Consider the following 20,546-nt stretch of genomic DNA (forward strand, 5'->3'; position numbering starts at 1 on the left):
ACCACATGATACTCTACATATATTTTGCATTTTGTTTTCTTTTTAATGTAAAATATACCTAAATAATATATATATATATATATATATATATGTTATGATCTCTCACAAAAAATCCATATATAATTGATTCTAAATTGAGAATGTTGCTTAGATTGGACGCGTGTTTTAAAAAAACATACGGGTTTTGATATAAAACATTCATGTAACAATTACATCAACCAAACATATATGAGTTTTTCAACCAAACATGATAAATTTGATAGAAATCAAGTTGATTTTTCAATCAGATAACATCGTCATTCATGTTACTTTGTCTTATGATGAGATTCATTAAATCTGTCATTCTAAAAAAAAAATATTGTACTATCAAAAAATAAATGTTAGAAGTCATGATTATTTTTCAGCTAAAATAGTTGGTTGGAAAAAGATTTGTGGAAGGAAATTAATTCTCCCCTGAGGATTATCTGAATTTGACTTCAAAAGATTGAAGAAGCATGATTGCAATCTATCACAGACAATTAATGCATACAAGATTGTAGAGGAAATATAAATATACAAAATTATATTTTTTAGTTAATATTTTTTAAAACAATTTAAGCCACCATTATATTTTTTTAAGCTCTATTCTAATTTTTTATATTGATTTTTTAAAAATTTTATTCTTCAATATTTAAAATAATTTATAAAATTAGAATTCCTTTTCAATTTCATCCTGCTTTATTTTTTAAATCTTTTAATTTGATTTATATTCTTTTGATTACTATTTTTTTTGTTTGAAATACCTTTTTAAATTGATTTTTTTTATAATTTTATCATTATTGATTTTCTTTTGCCCTATCAAATTTGATTCTTGTTCTTTTTATTACTATTTTTACGCTAAAAAACTTTTTAAATTGTTATTATTTTTTTGATTTTATCATTTAACATTACATTAGTTGAGAATCGAGTTTCTCTATTGAACTCGAGTTTAAAATTTCAATTGCTACAAGTTTTAGAGGTTAATATTGGTTGGAATCGTAAGCGCATGAATTGTAACAAGTAATAAAATAAATGAGTAAGAGTATTGTCTTACAGGAATTGAAAAATTATCAATAAGTACTAAAATTTATTAATCAATATTTGTTTGATGAATTGAATAAGAATGATTTGTCATTTTATAAACTAACAAAAACTAAATTAAATAGCTAAATATAAACTAAGATGAGAAAGTTCTAGAATTTCTAATTCACCATATTACTCTTATGAAATATTTTTGATGAAATTAATTAATGTATTTCTATTATAAATAGGATTTATATCTTGGTTGTGTCCTCTTAAGGTAAGGAACTTCTTTTTTCCATCTGCCAGGTATGCTGTTGAATTTTATTAAGAGGTTGCGGGCTAGTTTTGAGGTAAAAAACATGTGAATTTCAAATTATTCATTTATGAGACAACCATATCCCTTCAAATAATCTTTTTAATGAATTTAGCTTTGTATTTATAGTCGATCAACTAAGATCATAACTCGATGTACAAGATATTCCCTACAAACTTTAAAGGGTTTATGTGTGTCTTATATAATAACTTGAAACTAAACTCAACTAAAGGATTTAGCAACCTCTGCGTCAAACTAGTGGCACGTTTTAGCACTAGTGTATTTGCCGATAAAAACTCTATAGAGCTTTTTAGTGTTGCCCAATAAGAGGGCGAGACCACACTAGGATATTTGAGGAGGTTCAATAAGAAGATTCTCGAGGTTGAAGAATTACTTGAGCCAATAGCGTTAAAAGCCTGAATAAGAGGAGTAAGAGAACATGCTCTTTAAATAAAACTTTATGCCATATTAGATAAAAGCTTTATTTGAAGTGAATCAATTCATGAAAAATCACATACAATTTGAATTATGAATGACCTTCCAAGTAAAGTAATTAAGGTAGTCAAAGCAAACATTTTAGTGACGTCTCTAAAACATTTTTTTTTTTTAATAACCTCCTCCATACCTATCACCCAGATCATCTCATGATGTATAATTCTTAATAAGAATATAAGTTTTTTTTAATATAAATGACTTATTTCAAATGAATTTTTATTCTTTCCAGGTAATTATTGAAAGCCCTTCAACATTAATCCGAGGAATGTGTATTCTCATAGGAAAGGAATGAACTTGGTCTCCTCTATATTATATGCACCACTCTTTAAGTGATGAACTTGGTCTCGTAAATGCTATATGCATCACTATTTAAGGTATGAACTTGATCTTTCCAATGCTAAATGCATCATTCTTCAATATATGAATATGGTCTTCTTGATGATATATGCATCATTCTTTAAGGGATAAACTTGGTCTCCTCCATGTTATATGCACCATTCTCCAAAGAACAAACATGTTCTTCTCAGTGTTATATACACAACTCATCAAGGGATTGACTCAGTCTCTCTAAAGGCAACAATCTCTCAAAATACCATGGGATAAACTTATCTCCCAGTGCCATTTGCACAGCTTTATTTTTCTAAGACAATAACCTCACTCTTCAAGGGATGAATCTGGTTTTCCTAGTACAATAATAACATCATCCAATCACTATTTTTTAATGGGGACTCTCATGTCCTAAATAAAAAAAATAAAAATAAAAATAAAAATTATGATGTCTATTCTTTAGTAGAAGGCTGTTAAAACCCATAATAATGCTGGAAAAGCTAGAGGCTCCCACACTCCATTCTAGAAATTTCCAAGGTGAAGGCTCAACCTCGTTGATTCCACATAACTATTTGGGAATCTCTTTATGATTTTTCTGAGTATAGATTCTTGGTATTATATGTCTAACGAATTTCTTTCAGTCTAGATGTATATTTTTTAACATTTTTTTTGGATTAAATATTTTTTTTATACTACCAAAACTTATTAATTAATGTCTTTGCATATTATTATATTGCAAAGATAAGGGGGTACTAGTGAACTAAGATTTTATCAGTATATCTTTATATTTCTTTACCTAAAATAATTTAAATTAAGAAAAAAATATAAGTATAATTTTTTTGAATTCTTGAATGCATTGAACTGGTATGCAGCGATACAAAAACACAATATATATTAGTAGAGGCATATTGAATATGACCAAAGCCAGACCCAGTTGTTGATTAGGTCTAGCTAGCTCTAAATCTTGCCACAAATGAGATTGACAGTGTGCTCAGTCCAAACATAACATGAGTCTTGTTCCAGTCAAACCCAAGCACCATCTATTTCTAGCACCTTTTAGGCCCAACTTTTAGGTCTGGCAGGTGTTGTCAAGCCCAGCTTGATGCTTAGGTCAATGAGGTGGGCTTCACATGTGTTTTTTTAAAGTGTTGAGCCCAAGAATTTTTGTCATCACAGCCCGGGCATAATCGAATTCGCTACACCCATAGATTCAAACATAATACATGAATCTAACCCATCAATTCTACAGATTTTTACATAAAAACTTAGAGAATTTATTTCTCAACAATAGACTTAGTTAAACAAGTCTATACTCCGCCAACATCATTTGGTGTATTAAAGTCTTTCATGATTCTTTATGTCTCTATTTTTTAGTTAGATAAAATAAGTGGAATAGAATTCACAACACAACTTAAATTATCATAAAAGTAAAATTACACTGTAATCCCTCATCTTCATAAAAGGACAAGATTAGTAGGTTATAAATACACTGTGAGATCTTCGGAAGAAAAGTTTATAATCTTTATTCTTTTTTTTTTAATAATATTATTGTATTTTTTCTCTTTAAAAAAGATACTTATTTAAGTATTGAATGGTCTCTATCTTCACTAGAGATGATTTTTTTTGCAGGTACTAGCCACAAGTCACCTTGAACTATCAAGTATTAAGTATAAATTATCAATTATCTTAATTATAAAAAATAAATAAAATTATTAAAACTAATTAATTAACTAATTATTTAATTCATTAGCTTTATTCCAATGTTACTTTTTGAAGACAGCATCACATATTAAGACACAATAATTTTGGCTCTTTATCAGCCTAACATCAAGCTAACGTGAATGACCCTCCATAGTATAAGGTTGAAAAAACAATCAAAATGAGAGAGAGAGAGAGAGAGAGAGGATGCCGCTGGAACAAGCATGCGAACCACATATAAGTTAGGGTTCTATTGAAAGAGAAGCTGGACAAGAGTTTAGTCAGCAGAGAAAGGAGAAAAAAAAATGATCTAGAAAGAGAAAAGGAAAATGGGATCGTTATCCTTTAATTTCAAAAGCAACACGTGGTCAGCTAACGTTGTCGTATGAATAGAAGATGGGAAGATAAAGAGTTTGTTAACTTTGTTGCTGTGTTCTTCTATTCCAGCATGAGAATCACGCTTCACAATATAATATAATATAATATAATATAATATAATATAATATAATAGTACTAAATAATACCATATTAAGTAGGCCCTCAAAGCTCGGTTTTTTCCGACAGCAACTTGGCTCAATTGCCAATTGTTTTCTGCCATGTTGCTTGAAATAAAGTGGGACCGAAGTCGAATATGGCAGTGTGTTGTTTTTAATAATCCGGCATTTTGGTTATGATGTAACTAGTAACATGACGAAACACGTGGTGTCATAGAACTATTTTTTTTTTCGAATTTTTAATGTTTATGATTAGTTTTCAGTTCTTACTCTTTAAAAAGTTCATCTTGGTCCTTTTTTATTTTTATTACAAATCAGTCCTCATTCCAAAGTCTGTGGTCCTTGTATTTTTATTTTTTTTTGGTTTAGGCCTGCATAGTAGGAGAAGTTTGAGTTGCTGAGCAAGAGCTTGATCAATTATCGAAAACAGAGAGGGAGACAAGGAGAGCATGAAAATTGATTTACAATAATAATTTTGTACAAGTTGGCCGGCCTCCCAGCCAGCCAAGAGCCTCCTTCTCCCTGCTAAATAAAACTCGAAATAAACAAACAATTAAATGAATTCCTTATGAGTTATGCCGCCATTCTATCTTAAAATAAATTCATTCCTTTGCTACTATTTGAGGGGAGAAAAAAGATTCTATCAAGAATTTATAATTCCTGCTCCCAACTCTTTCCCTTCTCAAAAAAGAAAAGAAAAGGGGAAAACGTGAAAAATCCTTATTTTTTTCAAAGGCTTTCTTATCCTTTGTACATTATGGTGGGCCTTCTCATGATTCTTCCGGGCAGTAATGAGTTACTTTCAAGCCTGTCTTCATTTGGGCCAAAGTCTGGCCATTTATAATGGGCTTTAGCATTTGACTACATGAACAGGAATCCCAATTTAACCGACAAAACCCAGGCAAAGCTCAGTCGTGTATTTTCCTCTCCTGTCCTGTTAGAAAATCGAAAGCAGCAGCAACAACAACAACCAAAAAAAAATATCAGAGAGATGAAAGTAACATGGAAGAAGGAGAGCAAGAAGCGACCTTTAGCAGCCATATCGAAGTACCCAAACCTCCCTTTTGATCAACAAGATATGCTCCACAACGACGACGAAGACAAGAATAGCGATACCAAGCAACTGGGTGCCCCTCACAAGTCCTTGGATTCAGAAGCATCCAATAGACAACTCGCCGACTCTTTCCAAGACTTAGGCAACAAGCTAGCCGAGGTATTTCCCTCTCTCCCTAATTCTTCTTCTTCTTCTTTCTTTCTTTCTTTCCCTGAGAAGTGCAAATTTGACAATATTATTGCGGAACTTATGCTATTATTGAATTTTTTTGTGATATTTCAGTGTTTATGTTACAAAAGATTTGAAATTTGTGGTTTTCCGGACATATTGCGTATGCAGCATATGTGGGTTGTGTGGAACTTTTTGATATCACTGTTTACTTATTTGGAATGGCAGTGAGGAGTCCTTATGATTTGCTTGTTCATGGTAAGGAACGTTTACTGCATTACTTGATGCTCATCTACCGGTTTTTTCCGATTCCTTCTGCTGTATTTTCTGCAGTTATGCCAAGTTGTTGAATTATCTCGTTTCTATTTCTGTTGATAGCATGTCTCTGATGTGTGTGTGTGGTGTCTGTTTTCTAGCATCTGTTTCGGTATAATACAAATTGAAGAAGAAACTCTATTTGGAAGCACAGGCTCGAGTTTATTCTATGCTTTGCTTAAGTACATGATGACATTTTATGCAACAGCTGGAATATGTTTTTTGATTTGCTATCTCTTTGAAGGATGGAAAATATCGTGAGGCACTTGGGAAATGGGAGGCTGCTCTTAATTTGATGCCTGGAAATGCAGTCTTACATGAGCAAAAGGCACAGGTTTTGCTTGAAATTGGAGATCCCTGGAGTGCATTGAAGGCAGCAACTAGTGAGTTCCATGCCTTTTCATCTCTCATTCATGAATATCAACCTGTGTTTATTGCCCTGATTGTTCTACAAATATATGTTGTATTTTGCATTTTTCTGAAAATATAAAGTCCCAGGAACCTCAATTTACTTTGGAATTTATTGACAGGAGCAACTGAGTTGGAATCGTCATGGGCGGAGGTATGACCATGGCATACTCTACAATGTGGTTGCTATTCTGCTTTCATGTTTTGTAGGATGCTATTACGGTGCCATCTAATTCACCCTAGTTAAACTAGCCCTTTCAATGAACTTGTTTGTTGAATATTTCACTGCTTCGTATATTTTACCCCAGTTTGCCATACATGCAATTTTATGTCTGAGATTCCTGGACTGTTGACTCCTCCTTGTCTCTGCTTTTATTTCTCCTTGGAAATTTTCCTCCATCTGTCCTTTTTCTTGTAATGTACAAGTAAATTCTGTTTCCCTCCCACCTAAATGTAGTGCTTCCTTTGCTATAAACAAGTCAGGTAGTAGTGGAACTTGTCTCACTTGGAATGTCAACCAATTGGCAGATGTGGCTGATTTTGCTAAATTGCAGTTACAGTTACAGTTACAGTTAGTGGTGTAGCATGGCATTCATGAAATATAGTTTCATAAATCACTTTATCTATTTCCTAGTGCAATTCTAGTTATAACTAAAAGAAACTCTTGGTGCAAGTCTAGTTAACTCAAAAAAACAGTCCTTTAAAGTTTGTTAAAATTATTCTCACTTTTTTCTTTGCCGTGGCCTTCTTAGGCATGGATAACCCTTGGCAGAGCACAGTTGAACTTTGGGGAGCCTGACAGCGCAATTGAAAGCTTTGATAAAGCATTAGCCATTAAGGTAAAAACTCGTGTTTTGGAGGCTTGACCTTTCTGTTTTAGGATCACTGTTTGTCTGAGCTTTCAACATAATATAGATTGATGGGTACTAACTGATATCCAAAGGTGAAAACAAGAATTTTCCCTGGCTAAAGATTATTGGAATTCTTAACATGGGCTTAGGTTACTGAAATTATATAATGTCGATTTTTCTTATATCTTGGCAATTTGCTTGTGTTGGAAAAGTATCTCAACTTCGAATGTAGAAGCTTGAGTGAGTTCTTATTTTTCCACCCATCCCATTCATTGAGTTGAACAGTAGTAGGATTGTGTGGCAAACTTGTCGTCTCACTGTTTTACATAAATAGAAACATGATGATTGTTCCTAACATCCAACTTAAGTATTTTTTCATCATTTGCTTCTTTCACTTTTGCCACTGTGAGACTGCTTTATGGTAAGGTCTCAGTTTAGTACTCCCATGACATGTGGCATTCCTATAAACATAATTTAGCTTCTAGAGGTTGACCGTAACCATTTTCATGTCTGTATAATATTTGCACACTCAAGTTTTTGAAATGCTCTGTCTGCAGCCTGATTCTAAGGAAGCTCAAGATGACAGACACGGTGCATTACAGCTTGTAAAGAAGCGAAAGCAGCTTCATTCATCAGGTTTGAGTTGTAAAGAGAACCGTTATGTGGTCAGTGACAAGACTGAGAGCTCCTGAGGGGGATTTTAGATCATGGATACGCTGATGGCCGAATCAAGCATTATATGCTGTATAGAGTTGTCAAACATGGTGTCCTTGTAAGTCTGAATGAGCAATCTCTTTGTGTGAGTGAACCATTCAAGGTTGCTGCCAATAAGAAAGAAGAAAGTGAGTAGATTCGGGAGTAATTCCTTCGAGTAGATTCGGGAGCAGTTCCCTCAACTGTCTATTTCTATAAAGTTGAAGACAAACAGAAGCTGTCCAATCTCAATTTTCAAACGGCATGTTTTCACCTGTTTTAGGACAGCTTTTGAATGTGCAGGAAAATGAATAGTCCATGCGCCTGTATAGTGTAACTTTTCAAGCTTTAATCATTCGAGCCACGCTGTTACGCTCTGCTTCAAAACTAAATTTACATGCCTCTTTTGAAAATCTCAAACAAAAATTGAAAGAGAAATGCCATTCATTCCAAAGAATCTATTACCGAATCAAGCATCTAATAGGTGTTATAAGGGAATTTTTATTAGGTTTGTTTGGTTAATGTTATAGGAAAGAAGATATAGATATAAAAATGACTGAAATATTGTTGGGTTGCTACAAGTGTTCTAGGATAAAGACATGTCTATAAAAGAGTTAAAAATGTGATAGGTTGAGGAAGGATAGATGGAAAATTTTAGAATGGATTTATGAATTTTTGAAAGAGACGTACTTTTTATCATCAAATGCTACTTTTATTCTTCTATCTATACTTTTATTATCCAAGAAAAAGAAAAGAAATGCAAGATTTATATATTTCAGGCCTAATTCTATTACTAGTAGATAAACCTTCACATGGTAGAGAGCGAGTGTATTCTGGCACCCCACGCCTACAAACAACCAGCTACTGCTGACCAAAGGATCGATTTGCACAGCTACCCAACCCACAAAAAATGTCTAGTACTGAGCAACACAACTCACTTTCTAAGAAGAACAAACAGGCAAGCTAGCCAACGGACTAGAAAATGCTGTAGTTCTTCCAATGGTACTGAAATCAGCCATTGAGCTCGTAGATATCATCTTCACAACTACTAGTGAAGGTGGCTGCGCATGCATCTCACCTGCCAAGATTGCAGCTAGAATTCCCTCAAAGAACCCAGATGCATCCGTCTTGCTAGACCGAAGGCTGCGTCTTTTGGCAAGCTATGATATACTCAAGTGCTCAACATGTATTAAAGAGAACGGGGAAGTGGAGAGAGCGTATAGAGAAGGACCTGTATGCAAGTTTCTTGTTAAATTGAAGGTGGAAGTGGTGGATCTGTCGCCCCTTTGTTTTTCGTTGCATCATTGTGAGGTCTTCATGAAAAGCTGGTATTTCCTGGTGTTTTTTGTGTTCGGTTGACCTTTTAAATAGTACTTTTGAATCAATAGAGAAATTAGGCTACTGCTATAACAAATTGATGAGCATTTCTGATAGAGAAAATAAATCATATGGGTCTGTTGGGTTGGATATGACCTAAATCAGACACCAAGAAATTGTTCAATTCAAAGAATTTGGAATTCTCTGTGCTATAAATAGACCTGTATAAAGAGAGGGGGAGGTCAGAGTAAATAACTTTCCCTTACAGGATGTTGGTTTTAAGCGATGTAATGATCTGCCAGGCACCTCCTTAATGATGCTATACTTGAAGGGGGATCACAGCTTATGAGTATCCAGAAACCGATCAAATGTTCAGTAGGATATTCAATCTAGCAATGTCAAACCATACTACCTTGATCATGAAGAAGATCCTTGATATTTACGAAGGTTCATGGGTTCAAAGAATTAGTTGATGGTGGAGGTGGAGGTGGAGGTGGAGTCACTATCAACATCATCTCTTCTAAGCATCCTCACATTCAGGGTACAAATTATGATCTGCCCCATGTAATAGCAGATGCACCATCATATCCAGGTATCATTGCCTTTTTTTGTTTTTATAGCATTATTGTACAAGCAAGACTCTATCCCGTCTGTATTTTGATGCAATTTGCTCCGTAAAGAACTGTGGCTAAACAACAAAGTGGTCCGCTAGTGTCCTGTTTTTCTCCTTTCCTTCCTGCTTCTGAAATGATGAACGGTGTTTTATCAGTTTGATTCACATACACGAGCATCAGAGCCTTTAACTTACTACAAGGCATTTTACGTCTGAGGCGTGGAGCATGTTGGGGGGAGGTATTGTTTGCGAGTGTGCCCAAGGGAGATGCTGTTTTCTTGAAGGTAAAGCCTCCTTGATTTGAAATCTCTGTTTTCTTTAGTTAGTTGATGTCAGAGCCAAAACTGCTAATGGAAGTTCATTGTCAAGATGTGAGAAAAGGAAAAATTAGTGAAATCAGAAGACTAGTTTGAACTTCATAGAAAATAATTTAGTCACCCCAGGAGATGGTAAGGTGATCATTGTGGAACTGTTGATTGGAGCGATGAGCGTTGCTTGAAACTTCTCAAGAACTGCTGGGAAGCTCTTCCAAGAGATGGTAAGGTGATCATTGTGTAATCAATCTTCCCGTTCCACCAGAGAACATTGCTTCTTCACACATTGTCTTTGAGCAAGATTTGCTGATGTTAGCTTGAAATCCTGGTGGTTAAGAGAGGACATTAAAGGACTAAGTCTTAGCAATGAAATCTGGTTTCTCAGGTTATCTGTTGAGCTGACGGCAATTGGGTTATGGAGTTTCAGAAAGCACAGCCATGAATTAACCTCAGCAATTTTCCATTTTTGTTTCTTCTCGTTATTGTTTCTTTCCCCTCTCGGTTGCTCTTGCTCCCGGTGGTTCAAGTCACGGTGACTCTAGGCTCAAATAAGAGGGAGTCGAATGGCAATGTTAAATACCAATAAAAGCGAACTTAATTGTACCTTGTTATTTCATTCGAGATTGAGAAAATTCCTGCAGAGGTTTACAGTTAGGACTTATGATTGGGCGTAGATTGTTTAAAAAACCCACCGGCATTTAATCAGAGCACCATACTTTTTAATGTGATATTTTGCTCACTAGACAAGCTTGGCAGCAGTGAGGATATCATCAGCCCAAATCAGAAATCAGTTCTGCAGCAGCTCAGACATCACAATGTCAGGCATGGATTACAAAGTGTGTGTTTGTATTGTAGTGTAGGGTAATTTTTAAAAATATATTTTTTAATTGATAATATATTAAAATAATATTTTTTTAGGTTTTTTTTTTATTCTTGAAAACACATCAATCATCTATGAAAATTAATTTAATATTTAAAAAAAAAATTAAAACACTTTACGAACAAATTGTTTTAAAAAAAATCACAAATTCACCAAGCACCTTGCAAAACCATCTGTAAACATCAGAAGGTTTAATTACGAAAACGGTGAGTACCATTCGAGTCTTCAAATTAACAGCGCACCACGGCACTCCAGAACTGCCATGTTGAAATGTAGAAGGTGTGCAGACATTCCTGCTTTAACTTCAAATCACCGCTGGCACTCTCATCAACTAGGGCACTCATTTCAAATCACTCCCAGTTCCCTTGGTAAATGCAGCTGGGCAAAAGATTACACCTCCAGGGAATGAGAGAACCATCAATGCTCACCAGCTAAAGACCTGCATTAGTTGGGCCGGGGGGGTGAAAAGTTGAACTTCTTCAAGTACAGAAGAAAATGTTCCTTGTCTTTAAAAAGTCTGGTTGTTTGAGATTTGGGAACAGTTTCTCATTTCACAACATTACTGTCAGAAATAGCTTTCCCCTTACAAAGAATGAACCGTATTTAGTACAAAATGAACGGAATGTTGGCCGTTCACTGTTAAAAACATCATCTCCAACACATATCTTATGATTCCCTGATCCTTGTCACTCCATGTCATGTATTTGCTAGTTGCAAACCAGTAAATATACAAGCCTACATATCATGAGCCTGCCAGGAATCGTGTATCCAAGTCAGCAATCAGCAAAACCTACGAGTTTACAACCTACTGAAAATATTCATCCCCTGTAAAGCGGCATAGTCAAGATTCTTGGAATCAGTTACGCAGACAAAATCAGCATGATATATGATCAAAAACTTGACTTTTATCTTGTAATCTCCTGAAAATGTTACATGCTTTTCAACTCTTCATTCGATTGGCAGCCAACTTCACAATTTAGTGCTGCAGTTATAAGCATGTCCATTCCTCTACCTTTATCTGATTCTTCTCCACCCTCATAAAGTTCCTTGAGGTTTTCAGATTCCTTTTTAACCCCCTCATCATTCTTTCTCCGATGACTTTTAGATTTCTCATATGCCCTCCGTACCCTGCGTAATCGCTGTATTTTCACATCACACTGTCTGCAAAACCATTTCCCTTTTGGTACAGAAACCCGTGGTGGAATCATGCAATAAAGGTGGTACGCATGGTCACAGCCATCACATAAAACAATCTTATCATCATCTCTATCAGTGATGCACACTCTGCATAAACAAGAAGGGCAATACCAACAATGACCACATGAATCTATCTGCCTCGTTGTCAAGCATCTCACATGGTAGTACTTGCCAGGGCATTCAGAGTGATCGCAAATCTTCATCTTCTCTCCATTACCCACTGGACTTCCACAGATTTTACAGGTGCACACGTTTCCAGTCCCTTCTGATGAAAGTTTGATCTCATTATTCGCGCTAAAATTTGATGCCTCTTCAAAATCATTGAATGGTTCTTGAGTTGATAAACCAATTTCATCATCAGCTTGATTATTTTGGGTCCTGCAGCAACTCAATCTCTCACATGCTACACAATTCTTATGAGGGGATCCCATTCCACTTGTGGTGCAGTTGTGACAGTACCAGCTTTTGGGGGGGATCTCTCTGACAGCTGGCACAATACAAGAGACATGGTACATTTGCTCACATGAATCACAAACTAAACAATCCCTCCCATCTGCCTTCTCCCCACAACGAATGCAACTGCAGACTCTGTAGACATAACAAGCATCTGTTTGCTCTGGCTTACCATGAGAATTGGAATCCTGGGTACAGAATTGTATTGCAGCACAAAGGTTTAAATAGGAATCATAACCAATTATAACTTACAAATATTACAGTTAACATGCGCTTGGCTTGCTACTGCAATTCAGTGGTATATATTTCTAATGCCAGCATTACAAAACTAATTGTACTGCCATGTTTCACAAAAATTACCTCATGCTTTTTATCTTCAAATGTACAGTGTACTAATCCTCCCACCTGAAAAGCACAAGTAAATGTTTCAGGTTTAATAAAAAGAAAACCATAAAAGGGAATCAAGAAACAATAGTAAATTGAAAAATGAAGCAAATGCTGCATTTAGCATAGAACTCAAGTTCTTAGCCAGCCAGAAGAATATCTACATGTTGGTTGGCTTACCCGTCCATTATAGCATGTCTTTGATATGTCTGATAGGCTCTTTGCGAGAGAGATTAATTCAGCACCAAAACCTTGAAGTTTTCTCCAGAACTGAAAATGTTGTTCAGTTTAAATGAATGGCACAAGAAAAAGAAATTGCATTTTCTTCTGAGAACTGGTAAACAGAAACAAAATTATGCATGCTGAATGACATTACAATGAACAGGACCAGTAACATGAACATGTAGTAGTTAGCCAATTAAAATGAACAAGCTATGATCATGGTATACATCACAGGAAGAAGTTATTGTTAATATAGTCACTTAAATGTTCTATATTAACAGTAAGATGTGAAAAATCTAACCTATCAAAGTATAAGTAATAAAGATGAAGGCATTATAGTTTTCTACTCCTAAGAGATCCCCCAAAATATCTGACATGCAGTAGTGAATCACTCAAAAGTTTGTCAACTACCAGAGAGGGTAGAGGTTGCACAAGTGTCTCAGGAATTCATTTAAAATAATTGCATCTAAGAGATAAGATCGTGTAAACATTGCGGCAATAAAATGAAACTTTAAAAGTATAACTCTCCGTAAAGGACCACAACATCAAACAAATACTTTCATTGGTGCATGATGTCTTAAAACATTGTATCTTTCCTTTCAACTTTCATATAAAACAAATGTATATATCCATTTTGCATTTAATGGCTGGTTACACAACTTGCAGGGGCAGGGGGTGCTAAAACCTTGTCTAAAGTGGAAGATGTATCCCTTGGCTTTTGTTATCGAATTAGCGGCACATAAGCAAGGTGGTACCAAGAAAAAACAGACATTCAATTCTAAATCTAACTCAACAATGATTTCAGCAAAAGAATTGTAATTAACAATATCAAACAATGTAGACAAGGATTGTAATAAATTACCTGCTCAATATCCTCACAGAAAAGCACAGGCAAACGTTCATAAGCTCCCTCTTTCATCTTTTTGTCTATGAAATTCAGGCTAAAAATGCTGTCAGTCGTCATTCCTTTGAAATTTTCAAACAGTAGCTTACAAAGAGAGGTGAACTTTTCTGACAGTAAGATGTTAAGGAAAGCATGTTGGCACAAGTCAGTTACACTGTGATGCTGTGATTCTCCCAAGGTTCCATTTGAAATGACACCTACATGCCCTTTAGCTGTACTGTGAGTTCCATTAGGCATCCGCCCCACTGAAGGTGACTTATGCCATTCTGCATTACAGTTACCAGATTCCTAAGACAAAAAAATTTAGGGACAAAAAAATGTTAATAAATCAAAAAAACATGAATGAGAAATGAATCTTATAGTTATTTAGAACATTCAATTTAATAGCTGCATAGATCTTAACTGCCATCATAAGCGCATCCCTGATGCACCTCTGTATGCCATGGTCATCATTACTTGATGATTGATACATGTAGTCAAGGACAAATTTTCTCCACTGCCTCTGTGAAGCGTCAGTTGAATGATTCAAAGAAGCATGATTCTCACGTAGATGGTCTTGTGAATCATTCTTTATAGTCTGCAAGAAACCACATCTTAGCTAGAGCAGAGAAAGAATAAAATGCACAACACAAACACTTCCAGTGCAAGTATCTTCTCTACAAAATCATACTCAATAAGAGTAATTTCCAACAAGTCAATACACAATGAGATTGCATAAGGAAAAATTGGCATGGACGGCCTGTGTTTGTGAGCTACCTGGTCTGCCAATCTTCTAGCAGCTTCCATAAAAGATTTCCCATCCTGTTGACCTTTCCCATCCAAACTTGACCTCGTGCTCCTGCGTCTCTTGTAAGTTCGAAAACCTTCACTACTGCCAGAGCTTGCTTCACCACCGTCATTTCCAAACCCATTGTCCAATGCTTCAATCTTTAAGGGCTGAACTATTTCTTCTGTACCCTCACCATTGCCCATTCCCTCTTCACCAACCATTCTTAAAATGTTAAAAAAAAACCCTAATTTCGAGCTTTTCAGCGCCAAATCAGGGTTCACTGTGACACCCACAACAAAAAGAGCCCAATTAGGGTGAAACTACAGAAAATATAACACAGAATTTTTTTAAAAAAAAGCAGCATAAATTTAAAAAAAAAAACCCTCCGAGCCGGTAATGTTAAAAATAAACCTAGGCTCCCGTCTGGTATCCAGGAAAAAAAAAACACAAAAGAAAAAGAATAAGAAAAGGAAAAAACTTTTGCACTAGGTCACTCAGCCTTAATCAAGTGAAATACTAGGAAATTCGTGTAAGTTCGACATGAATGGCCAGCAAAAAGAAAATCTGAACATTCTTTTTTTTCTCATTTTCTTTAGCATTGCACAGTTCCCAAACAGTTAACATAAACAGAATAAATAGAAAAATAAAATAGAAGGAGAGAGTGCAAAGAAAGCGTACCAGACCGAGTAGAGAATTTTTTTAGTCTTTGGAAAGCCGAAACCCTAATTATCTGAGAGCAGGAAAACGAAGAAGACGATGAAGAGAGTTGGTTTTGTTAGGGAGGGAGAGGGACTTGGCTCTGCGAGTAGCAGGTCTTCTTATCCTTGCTTGTGTACAGTTGTACTCCCTAGTTTGTTTTAAAAAAAGAAAACAAAACAAAGAATCCGGGACCTCGTAATAGTTTTTATCTTTACATTTTACTCCTTTTTTTATTTTATTGAAAGCGAAAAAGTTGGGTCGGATCTTGGAACGAATTACCCATATGTTTTAATAGACACGTGGAGGTTTTCAGTGGGTATGGACTTGACTGTGAAATGATTCTCGGCGCCTCCCCCCCCGCCTCCTGAGTTTGGTGAGGGACGCCAGAATCTAGTAGGTCCCTCCCGGATTCAAGTGGATACCCCGTATCATGCCTCGCCTGAACGAGGCTTTCCTTTTATGGCTCCACCCTTCCTTTTAACGTTTCCATCTGTCTTTCATTTCTTTGCCTTAAATATCGATTGATTTAACCATCCATCTGTATATTTATTCGATGTGGTTTTTAATAAAACTGATGTTGTTGACTTTAAAATATGTATTTGATATACAGTATTTATTAATATTCTTAGAAAAATGTTTTTTTAGTTAGTGCAAGTTTGTTTTAATATCAGCACATGTTTTAAATACACACACCACACTTGTTGGCTCGAAGATATCACCTGAGCCCAGTTGGTGGGTGCACATCTAGCTTCCCAGGGGCTCGGGTATCACACCCAATCCCAGGTGGTGGGTACATGCTCAGTGCCATGCAAGGCATACTTAGCGCCTCGTGGGCTCAAGCGTGACATCCAAGCCCAAGCGTTGGGCACACGCCTAGCACACTGTAAGCTTAGGCCTTGCGGCCGAGCTTAGGCATGTTGTCAAATGTTCTTTGGACCCGACGCGCATCTTAGCTTTTTTTTATGACTAGATTTGCGGTCTAGACCCAACATTTTTATTCTTAAATAGTTTTTTGTTTTTTATTATTATTAAATCATTATCCTTTTGCATGGATCTTTATAACACCCTAATTTTATTTTTTTGGGATATTGTTTTTTTAGAATATTGTTTACAGTAAAAATATTTTTTTTTATCTATGAAGTCAATGAATTTAAACTTGGTAACCAATTATTTTTTCTTAACCTTGCACAAACTTTAAAATAAGTAAAACACTTATTTTCCTTCAAATAAAACAAAATAGCTTATATGTAGTTAAGGGTATTTTAGTATTTTTACAATAGTTTATTTGTATATCTCTATAATTGTGGAGGGCTTTTTAGTAATTTAACATTCATATATTATTTTTTTCAATTCAGTCTTTTGATTTGTTATTTTTATCTTTGGATCTTTTATTAAAGTTTTATTAGTATTCAATTTTATCTTTCAATTAAAGTTTTTATTTTTTTAATTTAGCTTTTATTTTTTTCTTTTTAATTTAACAATGCAATTTATTTTTTAAATGCATTCAAATTTATTTTTTATTTTGGTTTCCACCATTATTGTTTAATTAATTTATGGTTGATTTTTTTTTCTGGTTACATCCTTTGGTACTTGATTTATCTGGAATCGGGTTTTCTGATTTTTTCATTTGTTATATTTCTAATTTAATAACTCGAGTCACAAGTTTTAAGTGTTAATAAAATTAGAAAAAAATTTCTCATTTTATTTTGCAATTTTATCATTCTATATTTTTTTTTAATGTTTTGTAGTTACCTTTATTTTTTTATTAGTTTATCTCGATCTCATTATCTAAACCATAAGTTTTACAAGCTATTTTTGGATAGTTTTTTTTCTAGAAAAAATTCTTTGTTTTGTGTTTAATTTTTGTTGGTTTTTTATTTATTTTATACAAGTAGGTTTTGTTTTGTACAAAAAATATTTATTTTGAAATAATATTCCTTGTATATTTAGCTATGCATACCTTTTTTTTATTCACTTTGTTTCATATAAGTTTTTATTTTTATTATGTTTTGTTGATTTTAATGAATAGATTTAGCGGATAACAAGCAAATAAATATCTTATTCTGTGTAATCAAATATCTTGATCTACATCTATTTTTTTTGTGTGATCAAATATCTTGATCTACATCTATTTTTTAATTTTTTTAGTTATTATTGATAATTTATTTATATAAATAATTATTATATGTTATTATTAATAATTTATTTATATAAATAATTATTATATTTTTAGATAATTTTTTGCGATTTACACTTATAAATTTTATTTGGTAAAAAATAAATATAAAAATAGCTTGTATACTCATATATCTTTTAAAAATAAAAATTATGACCCGCTCCGAAGCATAAATCAAATCAAATTTCTAGTTGTTAATTAATGCCCTCTCCTTTATTTTTTAGATTTTTTTTATGTAGTTAATTTTATTTTATTTTATCTTTCAATATTTAATTTGTTAAATATTTAATTTCACACGATCTTATTGCTTTGCATTTATATTTTTTAATAATAATTTTATAGTTATCTTCAATTTTTTTATGAGTTTATCTTAACTTAATAATTCAAGTTGCGGGTTTTGCATGCTATTTTTCAATACAAATTTTTTTGAGTTGTTTTGTTTGTATTTAATTTTTTAAGATGTTTTGCTAATTCATTTAGATTTTTTCTAGGTTTTATACAAATAAAGATTTTTAAATAATATTATTAATGTGTTTAGACTTACATGATATTTTTTTAGCATGAATTTATTTAGTCAATTTCATTTATATTTATATTTTAAGTCATGAAGTTTTGATATTGTGGATTTATCTCCTATTAATTTTAATAAATAAATTTAGTAAATATAATTAGATAAATATTTTATGGTTAAATATTTTAATTTATATTTTATTTTTATTTTTATTAAATCTTTTAATAATAATTTTTTTATATTAAAAGATACGTTGAAGAGCTTGAGTTAAAGGGCCAGTATTAAACTAAACCTAATCAAAATCTCAAAACAGTAACGGAGCGAACCATTTAAAAAAAAAGATGAGCGTAATTACTGATCTAATTATCCCTTGTTTCATTTCATTTCGATTTGTCCCTACAAAACCACCATTCTGCAGGCTGCAGCCACCCCCACGATCAATCAAATCCTCCTCGTCCACCCCCCACTCATTAAAATCCACCTCTTCCCTTGCTTCATAAAACTCAACGAAACACGATGAGAGGCCACCTCTGTACAGCGTCCCGGGTAGACACAGAATGCGAGACTGACTCCGACTCCGAAACCATGAGGTGCATATCTTGTAAGGAGTACTACAGCAGATGCGATGCCGGAACTTGCAAAGAGTGTTACGAGGAAGCAAGCGATACTGAAGAAGAGCTTAAAAGAGAGATCAAAGATCTCAGAGCTAAAGTCGCCTTCTTGCGTTTCTGGTCTCCTCTTGATCACCACATCACCCATCGCTTCTCTGCTGGCCCTTGCTTCACCGATGTCGTTTTGATTGCTTCCTCCGATGATGGGCTTATCGGGACTAGCCCATCCGTGCCTGTTCCTGCTCACAAGGCTGTTTTGGTAAAGACCCAATTCCTCAATCCTATTAGTCAAATTTCTTGATCAGTTAGAAGGCTTGCTTTTTTTAACTGGGTAATTCTGAATGTTGTTTACTGCAACTTCTCTGTTGATCAGTCTTTTAGCGTCTCTTGATTGATCAATGATCATGCATACACCCACAGTTGCTGCTGAGGAGGCGTGTGTTTCTATTATTGTACGGATGTGGGAAAATCAGTTTAGGCTTTAAATTGATGTGTCAAACAAGAGGAAATATGGACTTGTGTCATGTTAAAGACAATCGGGTATTTTCCAAATGCATACCTGGTTGGTGTTATTTGCATGGATGTCCCTTAAATTTGGTCCATCGAATTAAGATTTTAGCTTATTTTCGTACAAATTAGACAGAACTTGAACCCATGAACCATGGGAGACAATTTTGCGTTTTTCTTTCGAGTTGTTTCCGTATCAGTCTAAACAAAAAGAATCCTGCTTGTCCACTTAACACTGGATGAGACGATCTGGTGATGTGTTATGGGGATGCTCAATTGTTTTCTTTCTGACTACAGGTGAGCCGTTCCCCAGTCTTCAAAGCGATGCTTGAGAATGAGATGGAAGAAAGCCGGAGTGGCACCATCAAGATTAGTGATGTATCATATGATGCACTTCGAAGCTTTGTCAACTATCTGTACACTGCTGAGGCGTGCCTTGATGAGCAGATGGCCTGTGACCTTCTAGTATTGGCTGAAAAATACGAGGTGAAGCATCTCAAGGCCTATTGTGAGAAGTTTTTGGTGTCAAAACTGAACTGGGACAACTCAGTCATGAGCTATGCCTTTGCCCATCAGCATAATGCAAAGCATATGCTTGAAACAGCGTTGTCATTGATCACTGACAACATGGACAAGCTTACCAAAAGGAAGGAATACATAGAGCTTGTGGAAGAGGATCCCCGGCTTGTCGTGGAGATTTATGAAGCATATCTGTCCAAACAGGTTAATACAGCAGCGCACAAGGATTCTTCTTCCATAAAGCCATAGAGAAATCTGAAGGAAGGATCAGGTTTATTTTTGGCTCTTGGATTGTTGATGTGATTATGTAATTAAATTTTCTTTTTCTCGGCAAAGTTTTGGCTTGGGTAAACTCTGATGGACATGTCTGGGGATTAGCATGAGCGTGGGGGAACTTTGGCAGTCATGGTAACCCGAACACGAAATCATATTGTTTGATTAGAGATTATGAACATGGCTCTTGACATCAATTTCCATTTGATAGACCTCAAGGGTCTCTCTTCCCCTGCAATCCCATTCAAGATATAGAATTGGCGTCCATTCAAGATATAGATTGGTGTATTGTCTTGGCTCGTCCTCGTACTTTCCATAATCCAGCCCCTCGTCAATTGCT

At 34.7% G+C, this 20,546-nt stretch overlaps 3 protein-coding genes and 1 pseudogene across 3 annotated transcripts; 3 read left to right on the plus strand and 1 right to left on the minus strand.

Annotated features, from left to right (window-relative positions):
* The first annotated feature begins 5,269 nt into the window (after positions 1-5,269).
* On the plus strand, positions 5,270-8,235 carry LOC105127735 (Tetratricopeptide repeat (TPR)-like superfamily protein). Its single transcript, XM_011029127.1, has 5 exons — positions 5,270-5,581; positions 6,150-6,288; positions 6,436-6,467; positions 7,066-7,152; positions 7,722-8,235. Exons 1-5 carry the CDS (start codon positions 5,360-5,362, stop codon positions 7,854-7,856), a joined length of 615 nt encoding a protein of 204 aa, XP_011027429.1. The 5' UTR covers positions 5,270-5,359; the 3' UTR covers positions 7,857-8,235.
* A 94-nt stretch (positions 8,236-8,329) lies between these two features.
* LOC105127734 (caffeic acid 3-O-methyltransferase-like) lies at positions 8,330-10,755 on the plus strand (annotated as a pseudogene).
* A 690-nt stretch (positions 10,756-11,445) lies between these two features.
* On the minus strand, positions 11,446-15,771 carry LOC105127736 (uncharacterized). Its single transcript, XM_011029128.1, has 7 exons — positions 15,589-15,771; positions 14,898-15,190; positions 14,545-14,718; positions 14,100-14,429; positions 13,196-13,285; positions 12,992-13,036; positions 11,446-12,819 (listed from the first exon to the last, which is right to left on the minus strand). Exons 2-7 carry the CDS (start codon positions 15,129-15,131, stop codon positions 11,911-11,913), a joined length of 1,782 nt encoding a protein of 593 aa, XP_011027430.1. The 5' UTR covers positions 15,132-15,190; positions 15,589-15,771; the 3' UTR covers positions 11,446-11,910.
* A 2,835-nt stretch (positions 15,772-18,606) lies between these two features.
* On the plus strand, positions 18,607-20,470 carry LOC105127737 (BTB/POZ domain-containing protein At4g08455-like). The gene is made up of 2 exons (XM_011029129.1): positions 18,607-19,166; positions 19,712-20,470. Exons 1-2 carry the CDS (start codon positions 18,813-18,815, stop codon positions 20,180-20,182), a joined length of 825 nt encoding a protein of 274 aa, XP_011027431.1. The 5' UTR covers positions 18,607-18,812; the 3' UTR covers positions 20,183-20,470.
* Positions 20,471-20,546: the final 76 nt, after the last annotated feature.

This window comes from Populus euphratica, unplaced genomic scaffold (assembly GCF_000495115.2).
Source record: "Populus euphratica unplaced genomic scaffold, PopEup_1.0 scaffold93.1, whole genome shotgun sequence".
NCBI lineage: Eukaryota > Viridiplantae > Streptophyta > Magnoliopsida > Malpighiales > Salicaceae > Populus > Populus euphratica.